General features: G+C 44.9%; 1 protein-coding gene across 3 annotated transcripts in view; it reads right to left on the reverse strand.

Annotated features, from left to right (window-relative positions):
• Uvrag (UV radiation resistance associated) overlaps positions 1 to 25,930 on the reverse strand; it is a 263,208-nt gene that overhangs the window by 205,246 nt on the left and 32,032 nt on the right. For 2 of the 3 annotated variants that reach the window (XM_055623512.1, XM_055623514.1), the window contains exons 3-5: positions 22,189 to 22,223; positions 14,519 to 14,680; positions 4,130 to 4,204 (exon numbers count right to left, since the gene is read on the reverse strand). In XM_055623512.1, coding sequence (XP_055479487.1) covers positions 4,130 to 4,204; positions 14,519 to 14,680; positions 22,189 to 22,223 — 272 coding nt within the window. The remainder of the gene's footprint in view (positions 1 to 4,129; positions 4,205 to 14,518; positions 14,681 to 22,188; positions 22,224 to 25,930) is intronic. The other variant, XM_055623513.1, reaches the window with a different exon arrangement.

The raw sequence follows: 25,930 nt of genomic DNA on the forward strand, positions 1-25,930 counted from the left end.
AGAGGGTCCACAGTGCTGCCCGAGGGAGAGGGTCCACAGTGCTGCCCCAGGAGCGGCAGAGGGAGAGGGCCCACAGTGCTGCCCGAGGGAGAGGGCCCACAGTGCTGCCCGAGGGAGAGGGCCCACAGTGCTGCCCGAGGGAGAGGGTCCACAGTGCTGCCCAAGGGAGAGGGTCCACAGTGCTGCCCCAGGAGCGGCAGAGGGAGAGGGTCCACAGTGCTGCCCGAGGGAGAGGGCCCACAGTGCTGCCTTCTGCACACTTCCTTGAGATTTTTATTCTATTCCTGTTCACTACCGTGCTTGACGGCCTTAGGTGAGTGTCTACATTTCTTTGACTTGGCCAATTTTGCTTTTTGTTTGGTATAGGATACAGTCTTAATATGTGCACAGATAGTCAGAAAGCCTGCCTATGACTTAAAAAATATATTAAAACAATGCTTTCTGAGCTGGAGAAATGACCCAGAGGTTAAAAGCACATACTAAGCACTGCTCTTGCTAGAGACAAGAGTTTGGTTTCCTGCACCTTCATCAAGCAGCTCACAATCACCTATATAACTCCAGCATATCCACTCTCTGTAGTAGCTCTGCTATTTAGCTGCTGTGGAATCTCAGGAAAGTCACTTAACCTCTCCGTACCAGTTTCTCTTCCACAGATAAACAACTGTGGCATTTAAACACAGTAAAGTATGGACAGCGTTTAGTGCCAGGCACCAAGTAAGAGCTCACTAAATACTAGTTAATGTTGCTGTTAGGGTTAGCTATTCCTTCCATACTCCCAAGCTTCCACAAAGAAGAAAAACTTCCCAGTCCACATCCTCAGGAGCACTCCCAATCCCTCTGGGCTGTGGCTCTGTCCTCCTCAGCAGCTCTAGGTGGCTTATCTTTGAGCTCTGAAGAACTGACAAGGCTTGGCGCAGCTACTCCTGGCTGCCACGCCATGCAGAGCCATCTACCGCACACAACTCTGCTTGGCCCAGAGGAGCAGGCTCTGGTCTGTATCGGGACAGTTCCATTTCCATTCGCACTGTCATTTTGGAGGGAAGAAGATCAGGTCAGGAGGAAATGTACACAAGCCTTTTTAGTTACAGCAGGCTCTCTCAGTCACAAAACTTAAGCAACACTTCCAGTCATTTTACCTGTTATCAAGCTACCTTCTGAACTCCATTTACCTGTTAGCATCCTGTCTGTCCTTGTTGGAAACTCACAAGCAGAGAGGGAAGTCGGGCACTGGTGCCCACCCCCACCTCACCAACTATCAGTCTCTGGCCATGGGGTTTTTGAGGGTTTAATCACAAGTGCAGGTATGAAGGGCTCGCCACAAGAATGCTCAGTAGACACTGGCTCTGAATGCTACCATTGTCTTGACAGCCAGGCTCTGCAGGATGAAGAGGTGGGGGCCAGCAAAAGGGTGAGCTACCCCTCTCCCTCACCAAGACAGCCAGCCTTGGGAGCAGCCAGCAGCCCAGTGACCACCGCCTTCTAGTTCTCTGACCTACTCACAAAGGTTCTCACTAAGTAAATACTGTGTCCCCAGAATTGAGGCAGGGATTGGGGGCTTAGCATTGGGCAGGTCAATCCAACCCTACAAAGCTCACAGCAAGGGAGGAAGGACAGACCTCTGGACAGAGCAGTATATCTGACAGAGGAGATCTGAGAGATCTGCAGGAACGCAGATGAAGCTGGGAAGCTGCCTTTCAGAGTTAGAGCTTCTAAAGACGCCACCTGGAAGAAATTCCATTTGCTAAAGTACAAAATGCAAGTTTTCAGTCCTTGGTTTACTTGACCACTCTGTCTCCTTAAAAATCAGCAACAAAACAGCTAAACCCCACAAGCTTAAGGAGAGGGATGTGAATAAAAGAGAGCCTTGGCCTCTGAGGCTCCCGAGCAGCACACTCTCTTCTCTGGCAGTTAGGGTCCTCAAGGTTGGGTTACTCAGCCCTCTTCTCTACCGTCCTGCCTAGTCATACACACCCATGACGTTAGTGACTTGCCCATCTGCCCCACACTGAGAGTTCAGTTTCTCCAGATTCAGGTACCCAGATGGCTATTTTCCACCACCACGGGGGTCTAAAGACACTGCACACTCCTGTGGCCATGTCTTACCTTGGGATCTGTGCTCCCCACCCACTGTGTCCCAAAGCTTCCCACGGCTGTCATCTTTACCTATCCAGCTGCTTTAAGCTAGAAATCCAAAGTCACGCTTGACACCTCCTTTTTTCCTTTTACCTCAAATGCAAACCACAACAAATCCAAATGATTTTCTCTCCTAAAGCCCTAATTCTGTCTTCTGAGCTGGGTGTGTGGCTTGGAGGTAAAGCGCTTGCCTAGCACATCCCTCTTCTTTTAACCTGCCATGGTCTATTCCTAACGGTCAGCATATCTAACTGCAAGGTTCTTCTCATTGTCTCTCCACACATGCTCTTGCTCTTCAAAATAACCCAGAGCAAAGCCATTAGATAAATCTGCTTAGAGTACACGCCTGTCATGGATAAAATTCCTATACAGTCCATGTGGTGGCCTGCCTGGTGCTGCTCTAACTTCCCTTCAGGCCCCAAGACTCACCACATCCCCTTTCCGCTTTCAACCTTAGCCTCTTCTCCTGGAATGCTCTCTTCTTCACCTCCCAGGCCTTTCACAGAACTGTCTGCTATTCAGAACCTGGATTGTCACTTTAGCAACCAAGTCCCCAGGAGCATTTTTCCCATGGTACCAGGACAGGCCAGTTTCTGATTCTGGGGCCCAGGATCTTCCTGCCTTAGACCACAGCCGGAAGAGAGGTGTACACCTGCACCAGGCTCCCCTTCCCCACTGAGTTCTCAGTGTTTGAGTACAGGTGCTAACCCTGAACCAGCACTCAGCACACTGGAAGGACAGGGCATCCAAGCAGCAGCATCGCACACCGAGGCTATGAAACAGCAGGGCTCTGAGCAAAAACAGTGTGTGTGTGTGTGTGTACTTTAGGGATTTTGGTTTTGGGGTTTTTGTTTCATTTTGGTTTAGTTTTTGTTTTGTTTTGTTTTTTGTTTGTTTGTTTTTGTTTTTTTGGGGGGTTGGTTTGGTAGGTTGGTTGGTTGGTTGGTTGGTTGGTTGCTTGGTTTGGTTTTGGTAAACTCAGCGTGGGGAAAGCAGACTCAGGGGCATATAACCTAACATCTGAGCTCAGCCTCTCGCTAGACCCTGTGAAGTTCATCTTCCCAATCAGTTCCCATAGCTATGAAATGGAAAAAACGAAACCACCACGGTGGTTTGGGGTGAATGTTAAATAGGAGAGAGATGCTGGGTCCCCTGTCAGAGGGATGCTCACAGAACATTCTTGCTAAGAATGGACCCTCTGCCCTCGCCTTTCTTTCTTTGCCTTTAGATGCAGAGACAGTGATGACTACAGCACAGCTTCAACTTTAGCTTATTTCTTTCTCTCTTTTGAGGCAGGATTTCATTGTGTGCATGAGGCTGGCTTGGAACTCTCTATGTAGACCAGCATGGCCTCAAACTCACAGAGATTCACCTGCCTCTGCCTCCCAAGTGCTAGGATGAATGGCCTGTACCATTATGTCCAGCATAATGTGGGTTTCTAGGGCTTACTGAGAATGATAAAAACACAACTGAAACATTTTGATTAAACTATTCCATTTAAAAAAAAAATGCACCATTTCTGTTTTGGGGAGAGGGCAGGATTGAAGCTTGAAACCTAGGCTTCCAGCACTGTGGTACGCCTGTACCACTGAGCAACATCCCCAGCCTGGCCTTGAACTCATTCTGAACCTGGGAAGCACCTGACCTTGTGATCCTCCTGCTCTAGCCTCCTACGTGGCTAGGCTTGCAAATCTATGCCACCATGTCCAGCTCACCCTCTTAATCCCCAAAAGATTTATGTAGAAGAGAGAAAAACAGCTAGCTCAGGTTTTCCATTGAGAAAACATAATCAGGATTTAGAAATACTTACTTGGAGTGCTTGTGTGTCCTGCAAAACAAGTTCTCCCTCTAGAAGGCATTTATCCAAAGCCACCCCAAACAGCAGGCTCACAGCGACACTTAATGCTTCTGTTTGTACAGCGCTTCTCAGTTCATCCTCCCAGGTGCAAGGCTCCTGAACTAACCAAAACTCAGAACATTCGGAGAGTCCTCTTACCTTATGTTCAGATGGAGCACCATAGTAGCCATCATTCAGCCCAAAAATGATTTCATTTTGGTTGCGAGCATGAATCTAGAAATGGAGGAGAACACACTATCAGTTTATTCCGGAGACCAGAGCGTGACAGCTGCAGCCTCACCCATCTCCATGCTGACAAGCAGGCCCCGATCTACCTAAACAAAGGGCCAGCGAGGCAATCAGGTCTCAGAGGCCGGGTGAGCAACAGAGCAGAGCACGGCCAGCTGGAGCCAGAGGCCTCGCAGAAGCACCACGTGAGATTACCGGCGCCATTATTCACACATCACCAGCATTTCTTGAATTGATATGGAACAGTTATGCCTGAAGGACTGCAGACACAGAGGCAAACTGCACATGCTCTGATTTAGGAGTTTTGTTTTGTTTTTTAAAATCTCTATATGTGCATTAAAAATTATAATGCCAGATTAGATTTTACTTTCAAAAGGACAAACTGAAGGCACCAGCATCCAACTCCTCAGTTTTGGTTTGTGGACCGCTGGTCCTTTTGAGCGGCAACTGCCCGGAGCTGCAGCCAGTGCTGCCCGGGTCCACACTCACCTGTACAGCTAACCCTGTGGGAGGCAAAGGCAGAAAGATCCTAAGTTCAAGGTCAGTCCATGCTACACAGTGAGACCCTGTCTCAAAAGACACCTGGGGGATAAAAAAGAAGATGAACCAAGATCTAAACTAAATCTCAACTGTGAAATGAACACACAATTTCATTTCTTTCATCAGAAAGAATTGTGGTCTTAAAAAAAAAAAAAAAGGAGCTGCTCTTGGCATGAAGAGTTAAAGGTTCACAAAGTGGGGTGAAAACAAGGGCCGCCCACAAGCAGTACTTCAGCTCGAGACCGAACAGCCAATGTCGTCAGCAGGCTAGCCCTGTGAGCACTGGCCTGTCTCCCTCCCATGAGCCACAGCTTCCCGTTTACCTGTTCACTTACCGAACCAAACACAGTAACAGCAAAGACAGATCTGCAACCATTAATGTATAATGGCCACCATAAACCAAGCAAAGAGTTTTCATCTTCAAAGGCAAAAAATATTTCAAACCCAGGTCAGGATTAGATGGGTCCGGACCTTTAGAAATGTATGTACCTGAGAAGGAATGCTAAGGATGTGCTCATCAGAACAGGAGCAGCTGTGGCTGGGCAGAGGGCTGTGTGTGAGGCTGATTCTTCTCTGTGCTTCTCACACTTTCCAAAATTAAAGCTATTTTTTATCAGTATAGTGCATGTGTGCGTGTGCCTGCGTGTGTGTGTGTGTGTGTGCGCGTGTGCATGTGTGTGTGTGTGTGTGTGTGTACGCCTGTGCACAAGCATGGCATGCACAGGTGGAGATCACAAGACAACTTTTGAGGAGCTGTTCTTTTCCTGTCACGGTGGGTTTCAGGATTCAGCTAAGGTTTCGAGGTCCGAGTGACAAGAACTTTTACCTAGAAAGTCATCTCGCTGTCCCCAAAGCAAGTATTACTTTTTAAATTGAAAGAAAAATATAAAGGCCACTAAAGAAGGAGGAGAAAAAGTATGGAGAGAAATGTATCTGCATGGTCAATTCCCTAAAGCATGTGATTTATGAAGATGGCCACTGGACTAGCTCACTGAAAAATTTGATGTGGGCTACAAAGCTAAGGGCCCAGGTCGGGGTGCATCCTTAACTGCATCCCCAGGAGCTCTTGTAGAGGGAGCCAGCCTGTCTGTCTTTGCAGCCGAGTGCCCAGCACTCTTCCGACACACGGAATTCAATCTCCTCCACGCTTCACTTCCCACCTCACGAGGTGAAGAAAACAGCCCCCGCTCTGCCCTTCACAGGGTCAGAAACACATAACTACATGGAAAACCACATGGGAAGTGCAACATCAACATCATCATCATCATCATCATCATCATCATCATCATCATCAAGCATCTACTCATGTATTAGAAATCAGGGAATATAAATTTCAGAACCATCTTTTTATTTTTTTCTCTACTAATAAAGAGTATGCTGGGGGTAGGAGAAATGACTTGGCTCTTAAGAGCACTGGCTGTTCTTCCAAAGGATGACGGTTCAGTTCCGAGCAACCCCATGGCACCTCACAAAGGTCATTAATTCCAGTTCCAGGGGATCTGATGCCCTCACATACACACACACATGCAGGCAGAACACCAATGTATATAAAATAAAAATAAATAAGAAAATGCTGACTAAAACTGGCTCTATACCGCACACATGATACGGAACTGTTAGATTGTGGACGAAGTGTAATATGTCTGATTCTTACCCTTCAACTGACTCAACTGTGCTTCGATGATAACATAAAAACTACACTTCAACACCTTTATAAAAATGCCACACCCTGAGCACTGTGTGGAGGTAAATACCAAGGGGGAAGAGGATGCAGCTGTCATCGCCCTGGGTTCCACCGCTTCAGCTCTAAGTGAGCGTGAGCACTCACCCCCACCATCACCATCCCACATCGGGTGTGGCACGGCCTATGTGAGCACCATCAACAAATTCTCACCCTGACTATGTCCAAACTCCCTGCCTCTCTGTCACAATCCAGCAAGACCAAGTTCAGCTCCTTTCTCTGGAGACGAAGTCTTGACAGAGGGCAGGCTCTTCAGGACAGGGAGCTTCTCGTTGCAGCTGGCCTGAATATGTGTCTTTGCACGTGGTGTATCACTCGTCCACTGGGGCTTCTGGTTTCCTCGACTCAGAATAAGGAAATCAACTGAGCCAACTCTCAACTTCTCTTCTCTAGCGAATTCTAATGCATTCTTCAAAATTTACTCAGGACCAACATCATCTAACTGTGAGTGAAGTATTCTGCTTACTGACAGCAGAATTCACATGACATTCATGAAAGTTTACCACTATGATTGACTATCTTGGGTCATAAAATAAATCTTAAGAAAGTTAAAAGTATTGAAATCATACAAATGATTTTCCCTAAACTCAATAAAGTTAGATCAACCAGAGGAAGATATCTGGAAAATCCATAAATATTTAAGAGTGAATAGCATTCCTTTATGCTCAAAGGAGAAATAAAAGATACATTTGAAAATATTTGGAACTGAATAAAAACACAAGGGGAAATTTTGGACCATGCCTAAAGCAATGCTCAAAGATTACTGATCCTGCCCCCAAGGAGCCAAGTAAAGAATAACTGGAAAAATCCATAGCAAACAAAATAACAGCCATGATAAAGATTAAAACAGATTGATGAAAATGAAAGATAATCAGTATTATCAAACACTATTTTAAAGTTAATTAACTGCTAAATCACTAGTGAAAGTGGTCAGGAGACAAAGACAGAACACCAGACCAAAGAACACAACAGGATTCCCAAAGACCTCCATATTCAAAAGATTAGTAAGGGCTGTGGACAACCAATAAATATGAAACATCAGATGAAACAGGTACCTTCCTTCAAAGAAAACCCATTAGCACTCACTAAAAAAAGCAGGTACTAAGACAGTAAGTCCCAATTAAAAATTATCCCACAAAGAAATCTCAGCATCCAGACTGGTCTATTAAAAAGTTTTATCACATATTTGTAGAACAGGCAACATCAACAACAAAAGACTACAAAAACTGCAAACACAGAAGTAGACACACTTCAGTCCATATGAGACCCTCCTTGCACCTGGCCACCAAACAAGTACACTGTAAAAAAGGCCAAATAACCCTCAGGAAAAAGGGATTTTTTTTCCTTTAACAAAATATTAACAAATCAAATCTGTCAGTATATAAAAACCTAACATAGGTTTGATATAAAACTCTAAATACACATGTAAAGGATAATGCACTGTAACTAAAAATAGAGTTTATATCAGCATTCAACCCCAAGTAATAAAACTCAATATTCCTTAAGGTTATAACTGCCTGGCATATTAAGAACAAGAAGAAACTTCTTTAATGTGATGATATACTTAATAGTCAAAGGGTGAATAATCTGATAATATACTTACTAGCCAAAGGCTGAGTGATTCCAGGATAAGGCAGAGATGTGACAAGCATTTGCCTACCACTACTCGTATTGAACAATGTACTGAAAGTAGCAGCAATTAAATAAGACCCCAGAAAAGGCGTAAAGAAATACCTTTAAGGTGGGCGTTAAGTCTAAATGTGAACGGATTCTTTCACAGGCTCAGTTATTTGAATACTTGGTGCCAGGTGGCATTGCTGGTAGGGGAGGCTTACCCAATAGAGCCTGTTGAGGAAGTGAGCCACTAGGGGTGCTTGAGGTTTGGGGAGGTGACACTTCCTCTTCATCTCCCTTTGACTGCTGATTGTACTTGCAATGTGACCAGCTGTCTCAAGCCCCTGCCACCGTCACTTCCCTCTGTGATGGATGGCCCGCTGAACCTGTGAGCCAAAGTAAGCTCTTCCCCACTTCCTCTCGTTTGTTCCCATCAGGCATTCTGTCACAGCGATGAGGAAATTTACTAAGACACTGGGCACAGTGATGCATGCGTGTACTACCATCACTTGGGAAGTAAAAACAGGAAGAGCAGGAATTCAAGATCATCCTCAGCTGCACACCAAGTTCAAGGTTATCCTGGACTACAAGTTAAAAAACAGCTGTGAACCCTCACACAGCTATCTACAGAAGGAATCTCAAAGGGCACTGGAGCTGTACGTACATTTAGTGCGCTCATACAGTAGAAGTTCAGTGCAGACACATGTCTTTCATTACTTATTAACAAGAACTATAAATAAGAATATTTTTAAAACAATGACAATGTATTTGTGTATATGCCAAATGTGTGTGTACATGTTCATAAGTGTGAAAAATGTGTTTGCAGATGAGTGTCTGCAGGCCAGAGGTCAACATCAGGTGCCTTCCTCAGTCATTCTACACCTTATGTCTTGAGGAAAGGTCTCTCACCTGTTCGGACAGGCTGGCTGACTAGTGAGCTCAGGGGCCTTTGTGTCAGCCTCCCAGCCCTGGTTACAAACGGGCACCATGGACATGACTTTTACACTAGGCCTGGAACACCTAGTCAGGTCCTCGTGCTTGTGCAGCAAGCACCTTACTGACTGAGCCATCTAAAACAGCCTCTAAAACAGCATCAATTTAAACTGGCATAAAAAAGATAGGACAGAAATCGAATATGTGGGACCTGTAGGCTGAAAACTACAATACTAATGAATGAAATCAAGGGAGCTTTTCATCAACAAACAGATATATCAGAACTACAAAATTAAAGACCCAATTGCTCTCTAAATTTGCTTTGATTTAATACCTATCAAAATACCAGAAAAAATTAAAAAAAAAAGATACGTACAATAACCAAAATAATTTTGGTTCTGTTTTCATTTTTATAAAGCTAATGTTTTAACTAATACTTACCTAGAACCAAAAATCTATGGATAAAAGAACAGAGCCAGGGGACCTGAATTCAAGGCATACTATAAAACTACTGCAGTCAAGACAGTCTGGTGTTGGACAGACACATCAGTGTACCAGAGAATCCAGAAACAAGACTCACACAAATGACAAAAGACTCAACAACTGCTCAACAATGATGCTGAAGAAAGGATAATAGAATGCATGTGACATGAGTCAGAAGGAAGAAGCTTGTGGAACAGGGTACCAACTAGAGGGGCGCAGGGACGTGAGTGGGGGCAATGGGAAGAGGGATAATAAAAGCAAAGCAGAAAGGCATATGTGTGTGTAATGAGACCCACCATTTGGTATAACTTAACAATTATAGAAAAAGAAATCCCACAACAGTCGCAAAGATTCAATGGAGAAATAACAACAGAGTACAGAACCATTATTCATTCATCTGCAGAACAATGAACCTTGTGTTTTTATAAATGTGAATTGAACACACACAAGCCAGGACCATGACGTACACCTGTAATCTTGAGAATGAAGCCAGAGGCTCTGGAGTTCAAGTCTAAACTCAACCACACTGAACAAGCTCAAGGCCACCCTGGCCACACGAGACTTTGCCTCAATAAACAAACAAACAAAAACAAAACACTGACAATCGAGCGATGGCTGGGCAGTTAAGAACAGGTCCTGTTCTTATCGAGGCCCTGAGCTGAGCTCCTTGCACCAATGTCAGGCGGCCCACAATCACCTATAATTCCAGAGGATTCCAGGTGTTCTGCTGGCCTCTGTGGACTCTGTACTCATATACACACCCACTCACAAACAGACATACCAATGTATCCATAATTTTAAAATAAAAATAAATTTCCAGACAGTGGTGGCACATGCCTTTAATCCCAGCATTCAGGAGGCAAAGACAGGTGGACTTCTGTGATTTCAGAGTTCCAAGACAGCACATAGAAAAACCCTGTCTTAAAAAACCAAAATAAACAAACACATAAAATACTTCAAAATAATAACAAAAAATTGGACAAATATAAAACCTACAACGTCAACAAAAAAATTAAAAAACAAACAGGAAAAAATCTTAATGGTCTTAAGTTAAGTAATGTATCTTAGATGATACACAAAAGGCATGAAATTAACCAAGTACGGTGGTTCCTGTCTGTAATCCCAGCATGCTAGGAGGCAAAGGCAGGCAGATCTCTAAGGCCACCCTAATCTATAAAGTGAGTCCAGGACAGCTAAGGCTACACAGAGAAACCCTGTCTCAAAACAAAACAAAAAAGGCATGAAATTTTTCTAAATTGATGTAGTAGACTTCATCAACATTTTTAAAATGTGTTCTTTAAATGATACTATTAAGAAAATAAAAAAGTAGTAGTATATGTCTTTAATCCCAGCACTTGGCTCTCTAAGTTTGAGGCCAGCCTGGTCTATACAGTGAGCTCCAGGACAGCCAGGGCTACACATGGTTGGGGGTAGGGGGATGAAATGGGAGCCAGCATGACAGTGAATGCTTCTAACCCAACATTTGGGAGGCAGAGGCCAGAAGTCTCTGAGTTCAAGGCCAGCCTTGTCTACATAGTAAGTTCCAGAATTCAAGTTAGATTCCCAGCACCCATGTGGCAGCTCCTACCATCTGTAACTTCAGTCCCAGGGATTCAACTCCCTCTTCTGTCTTCTTCGGGTAATGGCATGCATGTGGTGCAGATACACACACAGGCAAAACACTCATAGACATAAAATAAAAATAAGTCTAGAAAGGAGGGAGGGAGGGAGGGAGGGAGGGAGGGAAGAAAGAAAGAAAGAAAGAAAGAAAGAAAGAAAGAAAGAAAGAAAGAAAGAAAGAAAGAAAGAAAGAAAGAGGAAGCTGAGAAGGTTGAAGAGGTTCGGTGGGTAAGAGGACTTGTTCTTGCAAAGGACCTGGGTTCAATTCCTAGCACCCACATAATAGCTCACAACCATCCACAATCCCACTTCCAGGGTATTCAATAGACACATATGGAGCATGTAAATGAATATGAACAAAATATTCATACACACAAGGTAAATAAAATTTTTTTAAGAAGAAAATGAAAAGACAGCAGAAAGTATTGGAAAACACATATTTTATAAAGAGCTGATATATCTGAATATATAAGGGGTATTTTGTATAGGAATGCATATGTGTAAATGTACTAGGAAGCCCAAGCCTGATGGCAGGATCTTCTTTCTAGCACTCTCTACCTTATATTGAGGTAGGATCTTTGACTGAATCCAAGACTTGCCCTTTGTTAGTTGGGCTAGCAGCTTGCTCAAGAGATGCCCAGTCTCCTCCACACTGGGGTCACAGGCCACCGCACAGGCCACCTTGCACAGGGGTCACAGGCCGCCATGCACACAGGGTTTTTAGTGCATTCTTGAAATCCAGACTTGGTCTATACATTGTGGGACAAGTGCTCTACCCGCTGAGCTCTCTCACTAGCCCTTACATAAAAAACTTTAATAACTCAGTAATTAAAAATCTAAACAACTCAGTAAAGAATGAACAAAAGGTATTAACAAACACCACACACACACATACATGGAAGAGAGAGAGGAGTCAGGGGCTAGTTGAATTCATTAGGAAAATCTGAATTAAAATCTAAATGAAATACAACTTTTTGTTATTTGTTTTTGTTTTTAAGACAGGGTTTCTCTGTGTATCCTTAAATGCCCTGGAACTCACTCTGTAGACCAGGCTGGCCTTGACTCAGAGATTCCCCCTGGCTCTGCCTACTCAAGTGCTGGGATTAAAGGCATGCACCGCCACCATCTGGCAGAATACCACTTTATAGCATTACAGTGGTTAGCGTTTAAAAGACTGGCAACAACAACAACAATGCACATGCATAAAGGCGTGAACCAGTGGAAACGCTGCGTGCTGCAGCTGGGAGTGGAGATCTTTGCATTCACTTCAGAAAAGCACCGACAGCTCCTCACAGATTTCAACGCCACTCACCGCAAGGGCAGACAATTGCACTCCTGGTATTTACCCAAAAGAAATGACAGCATTTATCAGCACAAAGGCCCACAGTTAACCACTCACAGCAGCTTCACTCATCCTGGGGGCACGTTACTCCCCTCTACAGACGTGGTTCGGACTCACTCAGCTGTACACTTGTGTGCTGTGCTGCAGTGCAGGGTCGAGGATGGACCCCAGACCCAAACATGCCGAGACGCGCTCTACCACTGAGCTGCACTCCAAGCCTATCTACTCTTTAAAATGGTGAGCTCATCAGATGCACATCAGACCTCAACAAGCCTGACTTATCGTACACTCGTGAGGTCATCCCTCCCCGGCTCCAGATGGGGCCGGCCGACTCCTTCCACTGTCTCAACTCTACTGAAAAGGATGTCTGCCACCTCTCAGGGTCCTTAACACTAAAAACAAGAACGGGGAGAAAGCACCGGACCTCCATAAGCCCTAATTCTTACCATCATACTCCACCTTGGTTCCTCTTTCCCTAAAGCTCTGCGAGTCCACTTTCCTGACGGCTAGTGTGTGCGTTGCCTCTACTTCAAAGACAACGCTGGGCTTCCTATACCAGGAATGACTTTACGGTTGGCTTGAAAATCCCTTTTTCTTGTGTTCTGCCATCCCAGCGTGCTTCCCTGTATAGCCAACTTCCTAGAAGACCCCTGACTGCTGACTCTGAAATCAGCTCATTAGACAGGAACACAGAATGGTGTTTTCAGAACACCACCAAAGGCATGTGTGAGTTAGGAAGCAGGACGGAAAAAAATTCAAATTGTTCCTTTCAAAAGAAGCATCATAATGTATACACTGACTATTACCAAAACAGAAAGGGTGTTTATAAACAGCCTCTGACTAACATTTAAGGGTAGCTTTTAACAGTGGAAACAGGGGTGCACAAGAGAGGACTGCTTTTCGCTCCTAAGTGCAGCGGAGGGCTGCATGGCCCACTCAGACACACCTCTGCGGCAGCACAAAGAGGAGGTGCTAAGCTGGACAGACCTGAATCCAAGTCTTAACTTCACCCTACTGAGTGATGTTAAGTACTTTCTTAAACTCTCTTAAGCTCCAATTCTCCCAATGGGGAAAAAAGGGACCAGTATATGAACCTTCACAAAGTGACTCCAAACATTAACTATAATAACTTCTTTAGGGAACAATGTACAGATTTTGTTTCATTAGAAAGGATGCTGGGCTACCTTTGAGCTCAGGCAGGACAGTTGAAGAGTAAGGAACATCAGTGACAGGGCAACAGAGGCAGCAATGGGGGACCAGCAGAGAAGGCATGTCTGTCACCCCTGCACTCGGTGTAAGAGCGGCTCTTCTTACTCCAGGTGGAAAGGGAGAGTTTAACGGTGGGCTTTGTTTCAACTTAATTTTCACAATCGAGGAGAAAATATCCAACAAGGCCAAACAATGAGCGAGCAAAAGATACCCTCAAGTCACATACACATGCACACACATCCACTCGCGCACACACACACACACACACACCCACCCATATGCGTGCTCACACATAGGGTGCTTCTGCCTGGGTTTCTACAGTGAAAGATCTTTTGTGTTTCTCTTACCTGAGACAGGGTCTTACTCTAGCCCAGGAGAGCCTGAAACTCATGGTGTCCACCACAGACTGGCCTCAAACTTGCTGAGATTCGATCTCAGCCTCCAGGGGCTAGGATTGCGGGTGTGAGCTAAGGGATTCTTTGTAACTCAAATGTAACAATGTAAGTAACTTAAGTCAACACGTATCACAAGCCTTGTTTGCCTGGCCTGGTTCTGCTACAAGGCTTTGGTTAGACGGGAACTCTGTGTAGACCCGGCAGGGCTCCTCCTTAAGGCACTCTTCCTGCCTATTCCTCCTGTGTGCAGTTATAGGCACGTGCCGCCATGCCGGGGAAGTTATTTCTTTTTTCTTGTAAGTCTTTACTTTTTCCCTTCCCATAAGCATTTATTATAACTGAAAATGTAGAGAGAGGAGAATCAACAGAAGTTGGGTTAATTTCTAAAGGACAACCCCTTGAACCAACACTCTGAAAATTACCTGTTGACCCAAGTACTTCAGTCCATCCAAGTAGACTTTCCACTCGATCAGCAGCTGATAGGCATCTTCCTTTCCACCCCAAATCTTCACCACAAAGCAGGACACAGACGTATCCAGGCGCTCCGGCATTATTCCAAAGTCAAGGCTCCTCCACGTTGGATTCTGTTGTGGAAATTGAAACATCCTTTAGGAAGACTCTAACATCTTCACAAACAAATTTCCATTAGATGATACATCATTTTGTTAAAAAAAAAAAAAAAAGGAGGGACTAGCGAGATGATTCGGTGGTTAAGAGCACTGGCTGCTCTTCCGGAGAACCCAAGTGTGATTCCCAGTACCCACAAGGCCGCTCACAAATAATGCCTTTAACTCCAGTTCCAGGAGATACAATGCCCTCTTCTGGCCTCTGCAAGCAGCAGGCACACACACGGTGCACAGACATACATGCAGCAAAACACCCACATACTTAAAAACTAAAATAAAAATAAAGACTGGAAGTTGGCAGGATGGCTCAGTGGGTAAGGGTGTTTGCCACCAAGCCTGACAACCAGAGATCAACCCCTAGAACCCACATGATGGAGAAGAAGCGCCAACTCCTGCAAGCTGTCCTCTGGCCTCCGGAAATGCACCTGGCGTGCTCAGACCCCCTGCTCCTGACATTTACAAAATAAATACTTCTTTTTAAGACAAAAAGTATTATAAACAGATGAGACTGTCCAAGTAGCAGAAACGGGGTGACGATGGCACCTCTGTTCTCTCTCTCTCTCTCTGACACGGCTTCATACTGAACTTTCAGTCGTTTATTCAACACAACGCGTAGCTGTGAAGAGCCAACACACAGACTGCTGCACAGACACACCATCGGTCCCACTGGTCGCCGCGCAGACAGGGTAAGAGCATGGGGTGCTCAGCTCTAACCGGAACAGTGAGAGGACACCCCCTTCCTCCAAGGCTCGGGGATCACCAAGGAAGAAGAGACGCTTGGACATCTACAAACAGTTTTGCCCAGCATGTCAGGGCCTCGCACACTCACACCACAGCAGCCATGACTGCATGCACAAGACTTCACAAGCTCAGCTGTGTGTGTGTGTCGAGGAGGGGGGAACTCATTAAGTTCCACCCCCAGCTGAGGAGTGAGGCAGAGAGCTGCTGGGGGAGGCAGAATCAGTTTTCTTCAGGGATAGGGAAGGAAATGGAGGAGAGGTGAGGTGGGCGGGTAATCAAACCACATCACACCCACGAAATTCACAAACAAAAGGGGGGCCGGCAGCAGGTAAACAATGCCCCTAAAGGACCTCCATTTAAAACAGTTATGTCACTGGAGCTGTACCCCCACAGTCGAGGGGTTGCCTGACAAGTGCAAGGCCCTGGGTGCAGTCCCCAGCATCGCAGAGACAAAAGGACCTAGGTCAGAGACAGAGTCAGGCTCAGGGTTACACAGCAGCACGAGGGCACAATCAGCAGGAAGACGTCCGAGACTGCCCAAGCTTGGCTTCCAAGGCACAAACAGAAGTTTAGCAGATTAAAATCAGGAATTCCGGGAAAATGGAATATGATAGCACCAGGTCTCAGAGGTGCGAGGCAGCAAGTGTGAGAAGGGAATTAAGAGCAACTGTCCCAGCAGGAAAGACTCCCCCTGTTCCCTCTGCTCCCTCTCCTCTCCTCCCCCTGCTCCCTCTATTCCCTCTCCTCCTCTCCTCCCTCTACTCCCTCTGCTCCCTTTCCTCCTCTCCTCCCTCTACTCCCTCTGCTCCCTCTGCTCCCTCTATTCCCCCTGCTCCCTCTCCTCCTCTCCTCCTCTCCTCCTCTCTTCCCTCAGTCTATCGTGGGCCACTTGCTCTGAGCATTGTACTTGGTTTAATTTTCACAGACAATAGCACACATGAGGAAAGACTGTGTAACAGACACAATAAGGTATTTCCTAGTTTACCTATTCTAGAAACGCCAGAAATTAAAAAAAAAAAAAAAAAAAAAAAGGAGCTGTTGGTCCAACTCAGCTTCTAAATGAGGAAGCCAAGGCCTCTGGGCAAAGCCCTTCCTGGACTCTCCCTGGAGCTGTTCTTCTAGTTAACATTTCTCTGAGCACTAGCCTTTCTCCCTCAGGGAGTCTTCCAGGCTTGCCTCAGAACTGTCGGGCTCTACTGCCGGGCCCTCTGTAAGGCAGGGCATTCCTGCCACTGTTTCCCCTCTTAGTACCCTGGAGACACAACAAGGATTCAAATGTTTGCTGAATAAACAACAACAAAAAAAGTACATTTTTATTCCAGATACTGTACTAAAAGAAGTCCCAAGCAGTTCACAGTCAAAAACTATTACAGTGGAAAGCACACGTTAAGATCCCTTTGGAAATAATGGCTCATTTTCTTGCCATAACATGACCCTGCTTGCTTTCACTATAACTAACCCTAGAAAAGAAGCACACTGTGAGAAGCCCTAGGGTCCACACTCTTGGGAGCCTGCAAGTTGGTGACTCCACTGCCACCACATGTCACCAGGCTCTCCCTGTCTGCAAGTCCCCGCCTCAAAGGCAGAGATTTCTCCCAGGGCAGTTAATGTCCACACTTCCTGGCATCCGCAGGCCAGGCCCCTGTGTGGACACAGTGTCTTAATCTTATAACTCCAGAGCCTGTGTGAAATAGGTGATTGACATGATTGTTTCTCCAGAGCAGAAGCTCGTGCTGAGGAGACAGTAGGTGGTTGTCGCTGGGGCTGACCGTTAAAGTTTACAGCTGACTCCAAAGGTATGAAAGCAGTAGAAAAATTTCTTTAAAAACAAAAACACATCTGTGTCCCAAGCTGGCCTTGAAGCCACTATGTGACCACACTGGCTTTGAACTTAGGAACCTGCCAAGTTGTAGACCTGCAAGCAAGCACCTGCATGATCAGTGTTACGCAGTGCTAGACCAGAGGCAAGCACTCTCGCTCTCCTGCATCTCCGGCCCAGAGATGTTCTACAGGACCTGGGCTGCACTGGAGACCATCTGCGGTGAGAGCTATGGATGGGGCTTTATACTGAAAGACCAGCTTGGCGTAATAACTAACGTTCCTCATGATAACTTGCATTCTTAAGGAGCAGTTAAATCGTCTCCCCGTGGAAGGAGGAGGAAGCACTGGGAGGAAGAGATGGCAGTTCTTGCAGTACAGTCACGCAGGCTGAAGTTCGCGCTCCAACAGCCACGTAACAAGCAGGGTGCCCTACCTGCCTGGGACCCCGAGGGACCAGACTCTCTGCTGGCCTCCACAGAGGCAGAGAGGTCCACACACCCATGCGCACATGTTCACACTGGTGTAGACAAATGTGTTGGTATGAAACAGTTTTTCAAAGAGCGTCAAAAGGGCGGAGACCACACAAAGGTGACAGGGACATGAATTCACAAACTACTGTTTCACTCAGTGAGATCCAACAGGCCAGCAGCTTCATCTGTCTTTGAACAATTGCGAATGGAAAGCAGGAAAAGGGGACATCTTAGCTACCAAGTGACAGGACCGTTTGTCATAAACCTAAAGTTTCAGGCCGGGCACCAGGGCTCATGCCTGTAATTCCAGTACTTACCGCGCTAAGGCAGAGGCAAGAAGAGTGAGTGCAACCTGCGCTACATGAGAAGACGCCATCTCTAATTAAAGCCTCAAACCCTTGCAGGAGGTCTGCTTACTCTTGACTTGGCATTAGCTGGCATGTTCTTCCGCTGTACGCGACTGAAGTGGGGACTCCTGCATCAGCCTGGGGAAACGCACTCTTCCGTTCTGTGGAGATGCTCTTTCCAATGAGCGAATTACTGCTCGCACCGGCAGAGCCTCACAAACGTGCTGAACAAAGCAGCCCATGCTACGTGCACATGAGCCCAGCAAGGCAGAGGTGCTCTACCATAGGAAGCCGGGAAAGGGGAGCTTGCTGGCCTCTCTGGGCTGTGTTGGTGATTGCAAGGAGACACAGGAGAAAATAATCATGCTCCTCTTCTTTTTGTTTGTTTTATGGGGGTTGTTTTGTTGTTTGTTTATGTTTGAGACAGGGTCTCTCTATGTAGCTCTGGCTGTCCTGAAACTCATCATTGTAGACCAGGTTGGCCTCAAACTCACAGAGATCCACCAGTCTCTGTTCCCCAAGCACTGTTATTAATGGTCTGCACCACCACACCTGACACTAGTCTATTTTTGTTTTTTGTTGGGTTTTTTGTTGTTGTTGTTGTTGTTTTTCAAGACAGTGTCTCACTATGTCTCACCATTCCAGCTGATTGTTAGAATTCCCATGCTGGCCTTGAACTCAGAGATTTACCTGCATCTACCTCCCAAGTGCTAGAAATAAGAGTGGCACAACACTATGCCTGGCTTAAATGTTCTATCATTGTTCTTGTTTTAAGATTTTTTAAATGGGGGGAGAAAGTGACATCTGCTTTGCCTAACTCAGTGCCAGCCAAAGCCCAAGGGAAGGCGCCGGCTCACACTGCCTGAAAAGGCAGCACTTAACTCGCTGTGAGGTCACATCACAATAAACGTGCACTTTAGAATATAAAACAGCACCATTCCAAATTCTCACCGCCCATTTGACAAGGCACTAGAAAGAGCATGAAGTAACCACTCTCCTCCAAAGTGAAAAGAGAGGGAGGGGGAGCAAGTGCCACTGAGGAGCCACAGTGATGGCAGGCAGGGTGGTGTATGGAATAACCTCCAGGGCATTAGCCTAAGCTGAGAACCAGCTCGAGGAAATGGGGGTGGGGGTGCTGAGTCCACACGAAGACATGGCGGCCTGATAACACTACCACAGTAGCGTACTATCAACCTTCTCTCCACAGACTTTCCTCTATAAGCCTTCAAAACAGTTACCCGTATAGGAGGAAGAATTCCCAACTTGGTGCATGCAAACACAGCCTGCAGTCTATTCATAGCTACTATCTAGATCCACATAAAATTCTTTTCTTTATATTTAACCTACACATTCCAGCCCATTTTCAAGATGGAAGGGGCTATTCAAGGAGTAACACCAGGTGACCTATCCACAGATCATCAGGACGCCTTTAGTCTTGAAAGTTCACTGCCTACTCATCGCCCACCAGAGGAAGGAAGATCACTACTTTTTTTTTTTTTTCAGAATATGAAAATTTATTACTGTGTTTCCATTGTCAACATTTATGATCTCAGTCTTTCCTTCTTGCCTTTGTACAGGCCCAGGAGAGTTTAAAAAAAAAAAAAAACATTATCAGCCAGGAAGTGGTGGTGCATGCCTTTGGTCCCAGCATTCGGGAGGCAAAGGCAGGTGGATCTCTGTGAGTCTGAGGCCAGCCTGGTCTACACCCTGAGTTCCAGGACTACACAGAGAAATCTTGTCTCAAAAATAAAACTATTATTTATTACCAGGATCCTTTTCTCTAGCACTGTTTGATAACAAATACAGTTACAAGAAACGCAACTGAAAATGTACAAAAGCTGTGGCAGCGTTTTAAAAGCATATGCAAGGAGTCTCGCTACAATGCATACTGGTTTTATAATTAACAGAAGACCAGCAACTCCTCCCTGGCCTTCCTCAGCTCAGGCTTTTGGACCCAGCTGAGGGATGACTTGCTGCTAGCAACCATTGCTGACACTCCCACCACCCTGAGGAAATCACTCCTGCAGCCTTCACAGCATCTTATACCTGAGGTGCGGCTGTGCATGCCAACCATCTCCCAACAGTGGAGCCAGAGGAAGCTGGAAAACCTTGATGATGATGATGTTTAACCCAGGGTAACATTCTTGACATGAGCAACAGAGAGGCGGCTCAAATGTTAATTATTCAGCCACGCTTCAACTGAAGCATGGCTGACCTGAGACTAGGAAAGAGGCCGTCATACTGCCTAGCACCCTCCGCAGCTGAAAAACACTTCTAGTCACAATTCCAATGGTTGTTCTGGTAAAGCCATGTCTTGTGTTTTCCCTAAAAATACATGCTCTAAGCTTTGTTTACGCAATAGCAAGGCTCACTGAGCTCTTGGGGAAAACTAAGCTGAAGGAAGTGTGAGATGAGGGGTTGTGGGGTAGAGCCTCAGAGCACCCATTTTATTTGTCAGCTGTGTGCCAACCTCAGGTGCCCCAGCCCGTCTGGATACACCTTGCCCTGATACACCTTACCGTCAGTGGGAAATACTGTGTAGACCATACCTAACCTGGTCACAATCACACTTCTTTATTAAAGAAACTTGTGCAGAGAACTTCCAAACAGATCAGTTATGGGTATAAAATCAACATTGGGGGCTCCAGCTAGCTGTTCTCATTATTATTTCTTCAATCATTTTAGTCACTCTAAGATCTGTCAATCACAGTAAGGATACAACCTCTACAAGAAACAATAACAACAGAAATAATAATAATTTGGGGGCAGGGGAGTATGTCTAGCTGAAACCAAAGGCAAATAAAGCAGAATTATTGCCATTAACTGTTAATGGCTAAAGAAATGTGAAAAACAATAAAATGACTCTGACATATAACTTAGAGAGACATTTCCTTCCCCTCTCCCATCCCTATCCCTCCCACCCACTTCTATTTTTACTTGTTTTTCAGGGGAAAGTGGATGAGGAGAGAAAGAAAGAGGAGAGCAATAAAGTCCTAAGGTATTTAACCACCAGGCGGCAGTCTTCAGGAAGCCCTGTGCCTATACGCACACCCTTAAGAGCAGTTACAACTTTTATCAGTCCTTTTCAACTTAATCATACTGTTACTGTTAGCACTATTGCAAAAGCAAAAAATCCTGTATATGACTTCTATCAGCATTTAGATTTTTGAAAACATCACGTGTTTACAATAATGTAGTCAGAATTCTCACAGGAACACAGCAAATACAAATGAAACAGCACTGTGAAAACAGCCAGAAACTTTAGCCAACCACATCTACAGGACTGAAGACCTAGTTAGACTCCAGAGAAAGGCATGCTTGCTCCAATAGACGACAGGAGAATATTTACAGCAGCACGATGCATGTTGGCTCAGACTGGAAGCCCAATGTGCTCACCATCAGGGGGAAAATGGACTACTATTATATTCACTGTGAGTACACACAGACAAATCAAATACATCATGACGACCAAGGTGACACACGGACATCAGTCACTAGGGCACTTACTACATTGTTTCATTCATACAAAACTCAAAACCAGGTAAAAATCATCAAGGCTGCTGTGCACACTCACATTCACACACATACACATAATTTAAAAAGAACCTTTCCACATGGGAGAAGTGGACGCTTGGCAGTTTGTGGTTTGGGTTTTGTGTTTTGGTGCGAGGTTCTCACTGTGTAGCTGAGGCTCTCTTAAAACTCACAGTGCCCCTGCCTCAGCCCCCCAAGCTCTGGGATTACAGGCCTGTGCCCAAGCTCAGCTAGACACATCCAGCTCTCTAACCGAGCAAGGGCATAATCAGCAAGAAATGGATCTGGAATACAAAGGCCCTGCACAAACTACAAATTTTGCCCAAAAAAAAATACAGAATCAAAAATAGTCAAGCTCTTTACAAATTGGAATGATGCGAATTTAACAAATTGAATGTTTTCAACAACAATAAAAATACTTAAGTAATGACTGAACAACAGGGCACATCTGTGCATGCGCCATAACACAAGAACAGGACTTCAGTTCAAACCACTCCCATGTTCTGACACGGTTATAAGCTGTGTTCATGTACCTGTCGGAAAACAAACTTACCAAGGAATTCTTAATCACTTCACTTCTATAAAATTCTGGAAAAGAAGAAAAAGAACAATAAGTGACCTGAAAGAAAACAGGCTCGTTAACTAAATCCTGTAAAACCTTGGCATTCTAGCAAGGCATCCAAAACGCTATCAAGGGACCTAGTCCCTCTGTTATCTTTGCAATGAAATAAAAACACATAGAAACAAAAATTAAGTAAAAGTGTCTTAAAGGGGAACACATCAGTGAAGCAGATTACAAATTTTTCAAACTTAATTTTATAACTGTTCCCTGTCTCCTTCTACAACACATTCTAATTTGGGCTCTTAAAAACTCAAACTTTCTTCTTTTCCCATTTCCACTCCTTTCTTTTCATGTGTATGTACTGAGCATGCACATATATGTGTGTGGTCCTGTGGGGCCTGAGGATGAGGTCAGGAGTCTTCTGCTCTTCCCTTTAAGGCAGGATAGCTTACTCAAACCCAAGGCACCTTGATCAAGCAAGCTTGCTCTGGGCCTCACATCTCTGCCTCCTGGATTACAGGTGGCCTGCCACACTCACCCAGCATCCAGGTGGGCCTAGGGGTTCAAACTCCAGTTCTCATCTGTGAAGCAAGTTCTCTAGCCTCGGAGCCATCTCCCCAGCCCCCACTCTTAATGACGGATTCTTTCTGCTCTTCTTCAAGCACCTGTAAAACTTCCCTCATAGCTGTGTAGAGTGAACTCTGGTTTAGAAACCACGTGACTGAAGCTTTACTTCTATTTGTTGCCAACAGTCTGTCTCTTCAGGCCCATTCTCCACTTGGAAAATTCAGAGAACCGAAGTTCTTCTGTAAGCATTAAAATTTCATGATTCCACAAACCTTCATGTCAGTTAGTAAATGATACGAAACCCAAAAGCAAAACTAAGTTAGAAGTTCTGACAGATGTTCCCAACAAACCCCCGGTGTTCCACAGACACCTGCCCAGGTTACCTCCGTGCCACTGCAGAGCCTACCGGATGCTGTAGTCCCCTGCCACCACAGGGCAGTATTTCCCAGTGTGACACACATGCCACTGGTACTTGAGATGATCCGAGGCGACACGTGGCCCAACATCTTTCTCCTCACAGAAATGCATGCCTGCACATTCTGCTTATCATATATCCTGCAACCACCTCCTCGCCGCTCAGAACTGCCCCTGGCACAGGGGTAGATACCCAACAGATTTTGTTCTAATGGATGAACAATCACATGCCTGGATGGCCCACTGATGTCCACATTTGATATGCTCTGAGAAACAGAAAAGTGAACCTCTTCCAGCAAACCCTGTTGTTACAGCATTTCTTAGCAGATCTACGTTACTTCATCCTCATCATCCAAACAAAAGGTAACTTTTATTCCTGAGAACTTCTAGTCCTGAGAACGACTCACAGCGCACTGAATGAAAGAACAGGTTCTGAAATAGGATTTACAGTAGGATCTCATTTATCTAACTAAGCTAACAAGTTTTATCTTAGGTTACCAGTTTGGGCTACTTACATTCATTAGCTGAAAGGTAGTTTTATTTATTTTTTATCATGAAAAACTGAAATAAGAAAAGAAAATGTCATGTTTTTAAAAGGGAACATTCTGAAGTTGCTATGAATTTCATAGCTGTGGTTGTCCTGGAACTCACTCTGTAAACCAGGCTGGGCTTGAATTCAGATATCCTCCTGCCTCTGCCTCCCTGAGGCTGGGACTTCAAGCATGCACAAGCCCAGGTAAGACATATTTTTTTAATAACAGGATTTTTTACTTTCTGGTTAACACATGTTATTTGTTTGTCTGTTTTACTACATTCATTTGCTTTCACCTTGTTCCAAGTATGTATTGCTTTAAAAGTGGTGAAAACTAAGCTGGGAGTGAGATGGCTCAGTATATAAGATTATACAGCTCGCCCAGCTCGCAGGAGGCCCTCCCTTCAATCCCAGAACTGCAGAAGATTAAAAATAAGATCAGTGAAAAGGCAACAAAAACATATTTTAATTCTTTTGAAAAAAAATTAGCTTCCCCTGCAAAGTACCTAAGTTAGACAGTTCTCACAATACAGTTCTCCACCTCCAAAATGTTGAGTGGCCGGCTGTGTGAATACATCAAACTGGACAATTTGTCTCTGTTAGTGCTCCAAACTACACTGGCTGACTGAACAGACTCAACACAGGGCCCCAGACTGTAAGAGATCAGGGCGAGAGCTAAGCTCCAACACACTGAGCCTGGCCTATGCCACCATCCTGCTACATCTGAACAACAGAATGGCAACAGTGTTGAAAACAATGAATACAAAATTTTGAGAATAAAATAAAACACGATCAGCTCTCAGACTCTGTGTATAAGATTAATGCCTGATTAATGGCCTACACAGGTCAAGCTCATCCAGTTTACCTTCCCAAGAAGAACAGCACCCAGGAGATAACATGCTGTTATGAGGGTCAGATAAAATACTAGACTAAAAACACCTTATGAGCCATAATGTTTATTAATCAACTTCTATTCATTTTATTCTTTCCGTTTGAATAAAGTCATATCCCAAGTAGCTCCTCAAAGGGTCCTACCAGAGCCTTATATCCACATGGACCAGTACATACAAGAGCTTTTCTAGACAGCCAAGCCCAACCTAAAAGACCAGACAGCCATGCTTATACCTAAAGGACCAGACAGCTATGCTCACACGTAAAGGACAAACAAGGAAGAGACTGCAGAGCACAATGCCACTGGCACATGCTACCTGCTATGCTACATTCCTTCATTCAGTACGTGTTTTATGAGTGCCTCGACCACACTCATAACAGGAGAAATACAAGTTTAACCTAAACTGCAAAGCTATTTTTCACCTATCAGATTGGCAGAGACTCAATAGCTCACACAGTCTATGATAAGGCTGTAGCAGAAAAGACACACATAAAACAACTCCCACCAAGTACAATTCTGTAATACCTACGAAACAGAACACACCTTCTCTGCGGCCCAAGAATTCCACTTCCTAGAATTTACCCTAAAGGCTGACTAACCCAAAACAATGCACTTGTAAAATTAGTCAATGCAGCAAGATAGGAACAACCTAAATGGCCACCACAGGGCCAACCAAAGACACTATGGAGCAGCTGGTCAGTGCAAAGCCAGCAACAGTTCATCAGCAACTTCCTCTAAGACATACTAAGTGAAAAATGCTAGGCTATGCACAGATGGTATCTGTTTGAGGAAACTGCTGGGAATGGAGTAAGAACATCTTATCTTTCTCCTGTTTGTGCAAATAGTTCAGGAAGGACAAACAGGAAACAGCAGATACCAGAGCAGAATGAGAAACAGGTTGATAAGACATAGGTGAAAGGTGAATCCAATTTAAACCTTCATTTATGTTTTGAACCACAGAACTACCCAAAAAAATTAAATTGAAAATGAATGTAGGGGCCAGGCGTGATGGTGCATACCTTTAATCCCAGCACTCAGGAAGCAGAGGCAGGCCAATCTCTATGAGTTTGAGGCCAGCCTGGTCTACAAAGTGAGTCCAAGACTATTACGCAGGGCAATTACAGCAGGCCTATTACACAGAGAAACCCTGTCTCAAAAAATAAAAACAAAACAAAGAAAGAGAAAGAAAACAAGCAAGGATGCAAGCAAGAAGAGAAAGAAAGAAAGAGAGAGAGAAAGAAAGAAAGAAAGAAAGAAAGAAAGAAAGAAAGGAAGGAAGGTAGGAAGGAAGGAAGGAAGGAAGGAAGGAAGGAAGGAAGGAAGGAAGG

This window comes from Psammomys obesus, unplaced genomic scaffold, assembly GCF_907164565.1.
Source record: "Psammomys obesus unplaced genomic scaffold, mPsaObe1.curated_primary_1811, whole genome shotgun sequence".
Lineage (NCBI taxonomy): Eukaryota > Metazoa > Chordata > Mammalia > Rodentia > Muridae > Psammomys > Psammomys obesus.